We start from the raw sequence: 14,348 nt of genomic DNA, 5'->3' as shown, positions 1-14,348 counted from the left end.
TCACCCATAGCCTTCTTTAGCTCAGTCAATGGCAGTGTCATCTTGAATTTTAGTTGCTCAATCCAATCACCTTGACTTCATCCTTGACTCTTCCCTTGAATCCCAGAGCTAATCCTGCTCACCTTCACAATGCCCTCCCCATTTTTGAGGTAGAAGCTCCTCTCTGGATACTCGAAATATTTAAGTGGATTACCTGCCTCACTCCCTGTTCCTGCCAAAGCCAGTGATCATTTAGAATCTATATTGTAACATGTAATTTTCTACCCTAAACCCACTATAATTTTTTTTAAGGTACCAGGGATTGAACTCAGGGGCACTCGGCCACTGAGCCATATCTCTAGCCCTATTTTGTATTTTATTTAGAGACAGGGGTTCACTGAGTTGATTAATGCCTCACTTTTGCTGAGGCTGGCTTTTAACTCATGATCCTCCTGCCTCAGCCGCCTGACCACTGGGATTATAGGCATGTGCCATTGCCCCTGGCTATAATTTTTATTTCACAGAACAAAAGCCAAAATCTCTAGCAGTTGTCTTCAAGAATCTCTATCATCTGGTACCATACCCTGCTCTTTGCTTTATGACCTCAAATCTCCTACTTCTGTCCCCCTTGTTCATTTTACTCCAGACACTCTGGGATCCTTGCCACTCCTTAGACAGACCAAACATCCTCCTATCATCTTGGGGTCTTTGCACTGACAGTTCCCTCTATACCTAACCTAATTTGCATGATGAAAACCAGTTTCTGGGTGACTGGGAGAAGGACCCAGGCATCAGTATATTTTTAAAATATTCCAAGTTTCTTCAAAGGTCAGGAATTATTTTAGCCTTAAATTGGTAATTGCACTATTCTCTCAAACAAATATGAGACAAAATCAAAGTTTCTTTGGTGATTCTAATGTACAGCAGGGTTGGGAATCACTAGTCTAGAATCCCCAAACTAGGTCATTTTGTCCATAAATAATTGAGACGTTTCTATTTGAAAGACTGTCTTAATGAATTAAAAAGATATACATAAGGTGAAAAAAATTTATTTTCTGAAATAGAAGAAAAAAGTATGTGCTTGAATTCACTTTGAAATGTATATTAACAACAAAGCACCTGTCCCACATCCTACTTTTTTCAACTTAGCTCTCAACACTGACATCTGAGAGAAGAAAAGGGAGATTTCTGGCCTTTGGTTTATAGGACTTGAAACTTGCAAGAGAACATGTGAGAGGTGCGCTCCAATACAGTCCTCCCAGGTCCTGGTAGAGGCATGTGAATAGTGGAACTTCACACAGCTGGGAAGTGAGAGGCTTCTTACTGCTCACTTATCCAAGAGCTTTCAAGTAGTTATTTGCAGTTTGAAGTCTTGCCAAAACTTTCACTAATGCTTCCCCAATTTTGAGATAAAGAATGAAATTCTCTTCAGTTTCAAATGAATTAGTATCTAAATCTGAAATTAACAAAGTGACTTCTTTCTCTTAAAAAATAAACCACCCAAATGAATTTACTGGTTTGTTAATAAACCCAGCAAGGAGAAATTAAACCATTACTTTTTGCCCATGGTTATGGGAATCTAGAAAATGCTAATGTAAGTCTTTGAGACGTGGAACCACCGAATTCTATCAAAATGTCAGCTGAGATGATTAGATTTGATCTGAACTTCCCTCAGAAGACTGGGGGTCCTGCAAAGATTTGTTGGTTTGCAGACTACTCCCACTCATGCTGATGAGATGGCTGCTGATGACATTGAGTTCTTGTATCACCGTGCTCAGATCTTCATGTAGTCTAACTACTGCACTTTTTACATCCCCTAGGAGAACTTTAATGGAACTCTTTGCTTCGGGTTCCCTAGGCAAGCCTTTGGTTGGTTGAAAACTAGAACAGGGGACAGAGCAGGAGTGGTCTACATTTTGGGCAGAGAACTCTATCCAATTACTCCTGGAAATATGACTTATCTTCTTAGCAGAATCAGAGTTATCTGGAAGCATTTCTAGTAGATTGAAGATGTCATTTTCCTCTTCATCAGAAAACAATGGACCACTGGGAGCAAAATGTTGTTGAGCCTTGGCTGTCTTATCTTTATGTTGAAGGGAGACAGAACGTGACTGCTGGTGGGACAAAGTCCACAAGGAAGATCCAGGCAAGGTCGGGGGGAAGTGATGAACTGTCTTCTCTGGAGAGTTCAAATCAGGAGATGACACGGATAAAGTAGAAAAGGAAGATGTTCCCTCAGAGGTAGTTGGAACTAAAATGTATAAATGAGAAAGATATGTAATAAACAAATGGGAGTAATAGCTAGAATAATTCTATAATGTAAAAGCCTACTAAGAAAATCTCAATATTAACTACTTAGAATTTTAAAGGTTAAATATTTATAATAAGCCTTAAAAAATCCAAAGCAGGAAATTGAGAAAATATACAATGTACATATGTATGTGTATATACATATAAATAATATATGCACACACACATATATTTATACACAGTATTGTTGAGACACATGGTATTGGTGAGAAGGCTACAATAATACCATGGAGGGGATGGGGTTGTGGTCAGCAGTAGAGCGCTCAGCTACCATGTGCAAAGCCCTGGGTTTGATTCTCAGCACCATATAAAAATGAATAAATAAAACAAAGGTATTGTATCTAACTACAACTGAAATAAATAAATAAATAAATAAATAAATAAATAAATAAATAATACCATGGAAATAAACACCAAATAGAATTATCAACATTCATCTTGACTCCCAAATCCTGCCCAACATATTTTTATACTATTATAAACTTCACCAGAGAAAGAAAAGTATTAAACCCTTCTTACTGACAGCATTTTAAGCTGGTATTTAAAGTAGAAACTCTGCGAAGGCTGGAACTTAGTCCTTCATCTTTTCTTCCCCTGAAGAGATTATGATGATAAAATGAACTACCAACTACTGCTAGGCTACAAAATTTAGAGAAATTAATCTTTTTCTTTTATGGTCAAATACAGTCAAGACTGGAGTCCAACTTATCTGACATCCTGATTACTTTCACACACAGCTATGATAATTTTCTTCACCAGGAAACTATAAGTAACATAAAAAGTATTCTCAACCTGTTTTCTGTAAAATTAAAGATTCTAGAAAAAGATGACTTCCTTTCGTGCAAAATCATGTTAAATACTTTCTCTCACACTTCATTACAAATCATTATTTCTCAAACCGTTCTGAGATACAGTGTGTTCCTGAAGATGTTAGGCATTTTGTGAAAATTGGGCTTCCTAGTGCATCAGGAATGGGAAATTGTACCTGTGCCTCCCATTAGGAGATTAGCAATGTCCATCAGCACGTTTAAAATTCTGAGAACTCTCTGGTATCTTATTCAAGTGTTTTCTAAACATTCCTAAACACAGAACGTCTTCTTCTTGCAATATCTATTTGCATTCCTTTATAGATACATGGTACAAATTGGTGAAATCCATTTCTCAAGTCTCTGAGACTCACTCTGAACTTGCTATTTAAAAAAAGACTTATTCAGTGCACATCACAGAACAGGGAAACAGATGCCTACCTCTTAGCACACATGATTATCTTTATTATTTTATTCATATTCATGTCCCTTCTAAAGTAAATTGGAACTCTATAAAAATATGGTCAGGGGCAGGCAGCTACTCTCTATTTTTTGCTTCAAAGCCCTTTGCAGCCTATCTCCAGTTCTCAGGCAAAATGCCAATCATAAGAAACTTTTTTTTGGATGAAACAAGTATTCTCAGCTGGTGTAGCAGCAGGACACAAAATGGAAGCAGGAACTTCATCAGCTCATGGTCAGGCCAAGCCAAGCACACTCAAGAATCTAGGTCAGGCTCATGCAGCAGACATTCTATCCTTGGGTTAAAAAGCGTCCCAAGCCAGTGGCACGTCAACGAGGAAAGTCTCGAGTGAGTGCGTGTGTCCTGAGTCGCACTGCTGCACTCTGAACTAGGTGTGCTTTGTGTCTGGATCACAGCTGTCATCTGACATGTCCCTTCACCATCTTCCCCAGCTGGCACCCTGCGTTGTGTATCCCACGTCCTCCTCCTCTGTTAGCCTCACTGTGCTGAAGCACCGTCTCCAGGAGTTGCTGAAAAAGATGCACCTGCCTGTCCGAAAGGGTCTGTAATTCTAACTTTAAGCTTAATGACAGCGTGCTTAATAAAGAATCCCTTTTCTTTCAGAATTCTGAAGGCCATGGTTCATCATCTTGTTTCCTGTATTGCTATTCAGGAGTTGGAACCATTCTAGTTATGATTTTGTCTAAATTTCCTTTCTCTCTGAGGTGCCAGAGAATTTCCTTCGTGGCTGGTGTCTGGAGCCCCAGTGCGGTGCCCTGTGGCGAGACCTTCATGGTGGTCAAGTGGAGGTGGATGCTCAACTGGCAACTCGTTTCCTTCAGCTTCAAAAAATTTTCTTCAATAACTTAATTGTTTTCTCTGTTCTTTCTGAACTTCTTCTTATTTTGATGTCAGACCTCTTAAACTGGTTTTCTAATTTTCCTATTTTCCCAACCTTTGTTCTTTGCTCTATTTTCTTGTCAACTTTAGATCCCAATCCCACCACTGAGGTTTTCATTTCTGCTATTAAGGTTTTAAAAAAGTTTTCTTTTTCCCTTCATGGTGTAACTTGCTTCCTCCAAGTTATTTTTCTTTGTTTTTTGCCTCACTTTTCCATGTGAGAAGCTTTTTCAGACGTTTGGCATTCCTTTTCTGCGTCTGATGGAAAATAAAGGATTCAGAAACTGGAGGGAAGCTTTGAGAAAGAACGTGGAGCTTGGGGTAGAGCCCCTGGGTGGGTTACTTGCTGGGGAACTACGCATGTCAGTATCTTTGGTTCCTTCCCCCAAGGCCAGCTAGGTTCCTCTGGGAAGAGTTCTCCTGCCTGGAGGGTAAAGGTCCAGGCACCAGGGTGTGTGCGGCCAGTGGGGAGAAGGGGCTGAGGCTCGGCAGTGAGTTGGCTTGTGCCACTGAGGCATGGTTATAGTACACCCTCACCCTCAACTATCCCTAGCATGTCTCATTTCACAGACTTTCTCCAGAAAACAAACCTGCAGTCTTTGCCAGGAGCTGTAGGGGTGGGTAGGTATTCAGGGTAATCGTTCACCTCTCTGACAAGGTAAAGTCTAAGGATTTAACCACTTTTCAAATAAATGTTTTCTAATTCTCTTTGTTTAGCACTTGCTACAGTTTGGCTGTGGTTTCTTTCCCCTAGGTTCATTGCTGGAAGCTTGGTTCCCAGGTGGCAACGTAAGAGGTGATAGAACCTTTAAGAAGAGGAACCTAGTGGGAAGTGGTCAGGTCATCAGGCAGTGCTGTCTTTGGAAAGGATTAATGTGGTCCTCATAGGACCCAGGTCAGTTCCAAAAGAGTGCATTGTTATAAAAGAGAAAGGCTGACCCCAGATCCTTCTTTGGCTTCCTGTCTCACCATGTGATCCTTCGCTCTCACATGTGTCCCTGCAATGATCTCATCCATCAGTTGTAAGGTTGCCAAGGGGGCCGGTGCCAGAGCCAAGCAGATGCTGGTGCTGTGCTCTTAAATATTCTAAACTGCAAGCTAAACAAACCTTTTTTTTTTTTTTTTTTTTTTTTTTACTGGTAAAGTATCCAGCCGTAAGTATTTTGTTACATCAACGAACACAGACTAATAAGCACTGATGTGGAATATCATTTTAAATATGAGGCAAAGGACTCTCAAAGAGGCTAGAAATATTTCCCAAGATCACAAGGCTAAAAGGAAGTAGAAACAGGATTCCAATCAAGTAACTCTTTTATCTTAAAGTGTATGATCTTAACCAGTAGATTCTCCTGCCATACCATTCTACTATCTTATAATTTTTTCTCTAATAGATAATTATATTAAATTTTGGATGTAAATTTTATAAGGCAGGTAACCAGGATGACAAGTGCATCTGACATCTTATTCATAAGGAATGGCTGAAAGATTCACGAATCCTTATCTGAAACAGAATGTGGGACAAAGAATGAGAGACTGTGTTTATTTGAAGATAGTTGCAAAACCTTAGCAATATCATCTGTTTATCCTATTGTCCCTTTAGAACTGTGATCAATAGATGAAAGATATAGGAAAACATGTTTTAGCCCAATTTTTATACAATAAAACTTTCTAAACATCATCATTTTTCATGCATGAAACACGCTGCTTTGGGAAATGGTAAGTTTCTTGACACAGAGCTCACACGCAGACTGAATGACTCTGGCAGGGTGTTTAATGCATTAGGTGGCAGATCTGTATGTCCTTGAATAGATCCCAAGATTCTAGGATCTTATTTGTGCTAGGTATAGTGGCGCATGCCTGTAATCCCAGCAGCATGGGAGGCTGAGGCAGGAGGATCACGAGTTAAAAGCCAGCTTCAGCTACAGTGAGGTGCTAAGCAACACAGTGAGACCCGTCTCTTAAAAAAATACAAAAAAAGGGCTGGGGATGTGGCTCAGTGGTTGAGTGCCCCTGAGTTTAATCCCAGATACCAGCCCTACCCCCAAGAATTAAAAAACAAAAACAAACATATTTGCTAGAATACTAAGAAACTTGTAGAAATAGGGGAATCTGTGTTCACTCTGGTCAGAAAGAATTTAAGAAGAAACTTCTAAATAGGTCAAGAGGACAATTTTGAGCCAAATATTAATATAATGCTATCATATACAAAGAGTTAATAGTTATGTTAGTGATGGATACATGCTACGACTAAAAATCTTGACTTAACTTTATGCTAGTGGTTCTTGAATGTAGCAACAGCATCTGGAAACTTCTTTGAAATGTGGTTCTTTGGCCCTATCTCAGACCTATGAAAACAGAAATTGAGGGTTGGGCCCAGAAAACTGAATTTTAACCAGCTTCCAGGTGTCTCTGTGGTATGCTGAACTTGGAGAACCACTGTTTTCTACTCTCTGTTCACCTTTTTCTTCCTTTGTGGTCAGGGCTTGTCATTGTCTGTACTTCTACAGCTTGATTCCCAGGATGTATGACGCTTGCACTTATAAACCATTTGTCTCTAATTGCTGCACACCAATTGACTTTTGTTTCCAAACACTACACAGCTGTACCACACGTCACCCTGCTCTTAGGATGCATCTCTGCACCATTTGATCCCCCTTCTCTGGCTCCTTCGGAGTGGTCTGGGCATCTCGCTAAACTTCATCCTTTCCATACAGCCCACTCAACAGAGATGACAGGCAGCAAACACTGCAAGTAAGATGCACCAAGGCAGGTTTTACGATCTCCCTGTGTGACACACACAGGCCTGCTGCTGAGCCTGCTGGAAGGCGGCACTGATAAGATCATTCCAAGGACTGGTATGTCAGCTTTAACTTTTTTTTTTTTTTTTTGAGAGAGAGAGAGAGAGAGAGAGAGAGAGAATTTTTTTTAATATTTATTTTTTAGTTTTTGGCAGACACAACATCTTTGTATGTGGTGCTGAGGATGGAACCGGGCCGCACGTATGCCAGGTGAGCGGCGCTACCGCTTGTGCCACATCCCCAGCCCCCTTTAACTTTTAACTCATAAATAATACTGGACCAATTAAGATCTTAGAGTGTTTAATTTAAAATGCATTTAGAAGAATTGTGCTCCCAAACTGAAACAACAAATAAACCTCTAGAAATATTTTATAAACCCTTGTTAGCCATAAATATAAAGTTTTCTGAACATAACAAGCCCCTGGCTGGCAAAATACTTAGAAAGTTCACTGTACAACAGAGGGTTTTTTCATTCCCCAGTTAACCGTCTTCAATGTATTGCTGCATGTAATGACTATCAAGTTAACTATACATACAAATTAAACTATTCTATTTTCTGTGGTTAAAAATGTAACATTGTGGGCTGGGGATATAGCTCAGTTGGTAGAGTCCCTGCCTTGCATGCATAAGGCCCTGGGTTCAATCTCCAGCAAAACACACACACACACACACACACACACACACACACACACACACAGTAACATTGTACATAAATGTTCACCACAGAATTATTTATAATGCCACAAAATGGAAACAAGCCAAAGTCCATCAACTGATAATGGATAAACAAAAATGTTTAGGTGTATACAATGGAGTATTATTTTATTTGTCCATAAAAAATGATGAAGTACTGATACATCCTGCAGTATGGATGAACTTTGAAAACAGTATGCTTAGTGAAGGACCAGACAAAAGGGCCAGAGTGCATGAATGACTGCATGTATGTGAGCGGCCAGCACAGGCCTACACAGAAACAGAAAGTAGATTAGTGGTTGCCATGAGCTGGGGGAAGGGGAATGGGAACAGGGAGTGACTGCCAAAAATGGGTATAGGACTTTTTGAGGTGATGAAATATTTTGTAATTAGTGATGATGACTGAATAATTCTGAAAATACTCCCAAAATACTAAATTATACAGTTTAAAAGGGGCATCTTATAGAATGAGTTAGATCTCATTTTTTTAGACAGTTTATCATCTGATAATTTTAACGTTATTATAAATAAGCAACATAAGAGAAATAGATTAAAGAAGCTTCTAAACCACTTATGTCAAATTTTTATTGGGGAAAATGGATTATTAGATTAAAGATGAATTTTCTCACTTATCTACAAAGTAAATTTCATTTCCTTCTTTAAAAAAAGCAACTGGGCATCTTCTTGCCCTTGCACTGACAGGCAGGAGCCCTGAGGGGTGCGGCTGAAGCCTCCTTCCCCTCTCTTCTACAGGTGCTTCTCAGCCTGTCTGGCCAGTAGCTCAGCATTAGCTAGTACACTTTATAGAATGGTTTTCTACCAATTTACTCATTTATTTTAGGGAAAATTGTTCTGGCTTTGAAGCCTTTTATAGACACAAAGGAAAAAGGCATGGCTAACAGGTCTTGTGTGTGTGTGTGTGTGTGTGTGTGTGTGTGTGTGTGTGTTGTTTGGTTTCTTTCACTAGCAAGGGTGAACTGAAAAAGAGCTATAAGAACTACCCCAGGACCACCCTGCAGAAGCACCACCACTGTCTCTCATGAGGATAGAACAGATTTTATTCCCTCCAAAAAAATTGGAAAGTGTCCAGTGTAGCCCAACTCACTTCCTATAGCTGAGGATTCTGAGAATGTGATGGAAGCTATCTGCTACCACATCTGGCTTCAGCATCTACTAGCTCCTATTTTTTTTAAGTGTGTATGATAAAATAGCTAATGACTTAAAATAATAGCTTGAGCTACAGACAAATAACTTAAATGGAGAAGAAGCAGTAGGCTGTCCCAGGAAGTTATTTAGTATCAGGAGGTCAACGAGGCTGCCGCAGCAAGCCTGCTCCTAGGCGTACTAGGTGATTGCCTTCACAGCCTCCTTCTTATATTTGAGATTCATTAAAATGACCACCAGGTGTTTTGAAATTTTTCCAGATCATTAACCCCAAAGAGTTAATAATGTCAGACCTGGACCCTTCATATGAACAAATTACTTCTTAGGACAAAACCAAGAGATCGGCACTATCTTCTCTACCCTCCACCATCCAAGTGCCAGGCCATGAAGCCTAGCCATCCATCCCAGCTCATCATTTCTTGAATTCACTGAGAAACAGCACTCTGAAGCCTTGTTTTGCAGGATGCTTTCCTTCCACTCACTTCCAGACCTGCGATTCGTTTGAATACATGTCCACTTGGCCATACTGAGGCAAGAGATCAAATGATCATGTTGTTTTCTCTCCCTCTATCAGTGCCACCTGGCCCTGCCTCGTTTCTCATCCAGTCTAGATCCCTATTATCCATCACTTCAACCGCTGTCTTGCCTAAGCTGCCATGACTTCTGTCTCATCTGCTAACATGTGATCCATGCCAACCTTTTCTGTAAAAGCCCATAATAGAAAATATTTTTGGCTTTGTGGTCTATTGCAGTCTCTGTTGCAACTACTGTTCTCAATTTTGACCTTGTAGCACAAAAGTCACAGAAGATAATATGTAAACAAATTAGCCAAAACAACACTTTCTTTACCAATACAGGCAGTGGTCAGACTGGGCCCGCAGGCTGCAGCTGACCAACCCTGTCCTAAGCTTCCATGATTTAAACACTAGCCTTCTCATTCCTTGGCTCAGGCTTCTCAGTACTGGAGAAAAGCAGAGAACTCTGAAAACCATGAGGCACAAACGACTACCTTCAACCCTCCCGTCTTACCAGCTCCTTCTCCCATTTCTACAGTGACGACTCTATAAATTTTTACCACTCATGCCACAGCCACTACGCCATTCCAAATTCCTCAGGCTTGGCAGATGACTTCTGACAGTAAGAAATTGAGGCCCTTAATTACAGCATAGGGCACATAAATGCATCTTAATTTTTAAAAACAAAAATAAATAACAATCCCTTCCCTCACACCTGATATATCCTTTTTCCTTCCTTATAGGCCCTTGGATGAGGTAGATCCTTCTCCTGGATTCTCAACTCTCGTCCACCTTACCCAGGTTATGCTTTACCAGGACCCCATGGCTATCTCCCTCTACCTCATCCTCTATGGTCAAAGTGTATAGCTAAATTTCCAACTATTGTTTATTTACCTATTTTTTCTTTAACCTGATTATTTTTAATCTATTATTTTTAGATATACATGGCAGTAGAGTGTATTTTGACATATTGTACATACATGGGGTATAACTTCCCATTCTTGTGGTTGTACCTGACGTGCAGTTACACTGGTTGTGTATTCATATATGAAAATGAAAAGTTATGTCTGATTCATTCTACTGTCTTTCCTACTCTCATCGCCCCTCTCTTCCCTTCACTCCCTTTTGTCTAGTTTTCCCTCCCCCTACCTTATTGTGTGTTAGTATCCTTATTACCTTTTGTCTTTTTTATATTTATTTTTCAGTTTTCAGTGGACACAACATCTTTATTTTTATTTTATGTGGTGCTGAGGATCGAACCCAGCACCCCGCGCATGCCAGGCGAGTGCGCTACCGCTTGAGCCACATCCCCAGCCCTACCTTTTGTCTTTAATGACGCAGTACACAATCTCTCAGTGAATGTTCATTTTGCACTTGAAAAAGAATGTACCCTGCAGTGGTTAGATGTGGTGTTTTATAGATGTCAATTAAGTTATTAAGAATTTTGGTAGAGCTACTCATTTTCCTATGATTTCAGATTTTTTGTGCCTCATTGTTCTCTCAATTTCTGAAAGGGTTAAAATCTTTAATTATGACTCTGGATTTGTCTGTTTCTCTCTATAATTCTGTCAGTTTTTGCTTCATTCAGTTTTAAGGCTGGTATTAGGTGCTTATGTACTTAGATGTGACATAGGTCACATCCTGAGGTGCTTGACTTGTCAATATGAAATGACTCTTTTTTACCTCTAGTAATAATCCCTGTCTTGAAGTCGATTTTGTCTGATATTAACATAGTCACTCTTGCTTTCTTATGCAGCTTGCATAGGGTATATATTTTAATCTTTTTACCTTCAGTCAACCTGGAATTCTGTATGTTTTTAAAGTACTTCCCTTTCAGATAGCATATAGTTGAGTCTTGCTTTTCTATCAATCCTGAAAGTATTTTCCTTTTAATTGGAATATTTATTCTACTCACATTTAATATGATTATTAAAATGGTTGGGTTTAGGTCTTCTATTTTATATTTGCTCTCTATTTTTCTGCTTTTTAGTTCCTCCTTGCCATCTCTCTTTTCTGATAATCAAATGTATTTTTAGTATTCTATATTAATTCCTCAACAGGAATTTAGCTATTTTATCTTTCCTTTCTAAAAAAAATGTGACTAAATATGCATGTTTAACTTATCATGAATTACATACAGCTAATACTGTATTATTTTAAACTCCCCATTCTTTGTGTAATGTTGTTAATCTGTTTTAAATCCCCAAATATAGTAGCATAATTTTTGCTTTAAACAGTTATATCTGCTTTTTTATTTACACACATATTTATCATTTCCAGTGCTTATCATTTTTATTTGTAGATGCAAGTTACTATCTAGAATTTCTTATTAGTCTGAAAAATATTTCCATACTATTTTTTTTGTAGTGCAGATTTCATGATCATTAGCTAAGTTCTTATTTATTTGCATATGTCATTTCTTCACCCACCTTATTCTATTTGCCAGATACAGAATTCCAGGTTGACAGTTTGTCTTTTAACACTGTAAGAGGGATTTTCATTGTATCCATTATATTACTTATGATGAAGAGTCAGGCATCATATATGTTGTTCTTTATATGTAATATGACATTTTTTCTTACTGCTTTTGAAATTCTGCCTCTGGAGTTCTACTGATGAATTATACTGTGCCTATGGATGGTTTTCTTTGTGTATAGCCTGCTTGAGTGTTTTGGACCTGAAAGTTTGTTTTGTCTACAAATTTGGAAAGTTTTGATCATTATCTCTTCAAATAAATTTTCTACCCATATCTATTTTCCTTCTGGAATTCCAATTATGCCAATGACAGATTACTTGATGTTGTCCTCTTAGACTCTGAGTCTCTATTTTAAAAAATATTTTCCTTTCCATTTTCAGATTAAATAATCCCTGCTGTTCTGTCTTCTAATTCACTTACTCTTTCTTCTTTTGTTTCCAATCTACTGTTAAGCATCTCCAACAAAATTTTAAACTTAGTTATTTATTTTTCATCTCTAGAACATCTCTTTGGTTCTTTAAAAACAGTTTCTTCTGTGGAGAGTCCCTCATCTGCTCATTCATTGTGAATACTGTAAGTCCCTGAATACATTTTTAATAGCTGCTTTATGAACTCGACTGCTAATTGCATCATCAAAAGGTCTGTTTCTATTGACTTTGTATATCTTCATTACAGCTCATGTTTTCCTAACTCTTCAAATGCCTAGTGATTTTTAAATTCTATTTTGGCCATTTGGACATACTGTAGAGTCTCTTGATTCTGACAGTCTTTCTGAAGAATGACTTTTATATAGTAAAAAAAAAAAAAAATGACTTGGCTAGATCCATCCACTGTTACCCTTGCAGTAAAGAGAAGCTGAAGTTTCTTCTCAGTTCTTCTAGCTTCCAGAGGATTTTTTTTATTTAGTCACACTCACTGGGTTCCCCCTACATGTGTAGTTTTGTAGTTCGTCAGGAATGGGCAGAATTCATACATAATTTATGGGGCTCACCGGGTCAGAGTCTCCTTCCCTTTTAGGGTTTCCTTCCTTACTGTCCAGCTTCTCCACCAGCACTGCGTTCTCTGTTTTGACATCACAGACTGTGTAGACTGAAGGGGACCCTCGGGGGGCTTAACTTCAGCTACTGTTTTTCAGCTCTAATATTTTCATTAATTTTTTTAAAAAAAACAGATATCAGTAATCTGAAGACATTCTCGACCTTTTCCTCTCTTTTCTTGATCATATTAATCATAGTTATTTTAAAGTAGCTACCTTATAACTTTAGAATATAGATTACCTGTTTCTGTTGTCTGTTTTTCTTCCATATTTCTGGCCATTTGTTCATTACCTGGTATTTTTGAATGCCAAAATATTTTTCACGAAAAATTACAGAAGCTCTTAAGAAAGGGTTTGTCTTCCAGAAGGCCGATGGAGAATGAGCCAAGCACTGCTATAGCTGAAGACAGACTTCAGTGTTTGTGAGGGCTGTCTTATTTCTGGGTTGTCCTTACTCCTAGAGTGTCCTAATTGAAACCATAAGAGTATTTACCAAGGCCCCTTCCGTTTGGCATATCCTGAACTCCAATCTCTGTCTCCCTGCATCACAAGATGATCAGAATCTCTGCTTGGCTTCTAAGAAATTGTTTCACATTAATTTTTTTGGCATCTCATCCAGAACATATGCATCTTCACAGCAGGCAATTACACAAAGTCCGTTAGATTTCTCTGTGATTCCCTATTCTCTAGAATTTGGGCCTCTTTAGACCCTGACAGTTTGGAAGCCCCTAACCCCAATTCTGTTACCCAAATCCAATGAGGCTGTGAAAATCCTGGCCCCCAAGGTGGGGTGGGGACTAGGGTGAATGTGGGACTCATCTCAATGTCCTTCCCCTTGAGATCTTATTCCATTATGTGTGTTTTCTATCTAGTTTGTCGTATGAGAACTTAAACTAGCTTTTACTAATTTTCCAGGGTTTAAAGTTAATTTGGGGGGTAGGGTTAGACTAATACTATCTTATCTCATTATAGCCAGAAGCAAAAGTCATCCTTGCTAACTGGTTTTTAGAGGAATCTCTTGCTAAATTTTATTAACCATATATGGTACTGAGACACTGGTCCAAAAAGTACTTTTAACTATTTTTTCATAGTATTTGTGAAGTAATGAACCAACAGTAACAACTTCCCAGAGGATAGCCATGCATACAGGCGATCACTGCTGTCATAACCAGTACTAACTGGTTTCCACATAAATAGTCTCAGCAGAAAGT

General features: G+C 38.8%; 1 protein-coding gene across 1 annotated transcript in view; it reads right to left on the bottom strand.

Moving 5' to 3' along the window:
• Positions 1-1,012: 1,012 nt before the first annotated feature.
• Enthd1 (ENTH domain containing 1) overlaps positions 1,013-14,348 on the bottom strand; it is a 122,346-nt gene continuing 109,010 nt past the window's right edge. Inside the window, exon 7 of the mRNA XM_005322416.4 lies at positions 1,013-2,230. Within this exon, the coding sequence (XP_005322473.2) occupies positions 1,629-2,230 (602 nt within the window). The 3' untranslated portion in view covers positions 1,013-1,628. The remainder of the gene's footprint in view (positions 2,231-14,348) is intronic.

The sequence above is a fragment of the Ictidomys tridecemlineatus genome, chromosome 6, assembly GCF_052094955.1.
Source record: "Ictidomys tridecemlineatus isolate mIctTri1 chromosome 6, mIctTri1.hap1, whole genome shotgun sequence".
Lineage (NCBI taxonomy): Eukaryota > Metazoa > Chordata > Mammalia > Rodentia > Sciuridae > Ictidomys > Ictidomys tridecemlineatus.
The sequence above is the reverse complement of the archived record's forward strand: the minus strand, read 5'-3'. Positions and strand labels throughout refer to the sequence as shown.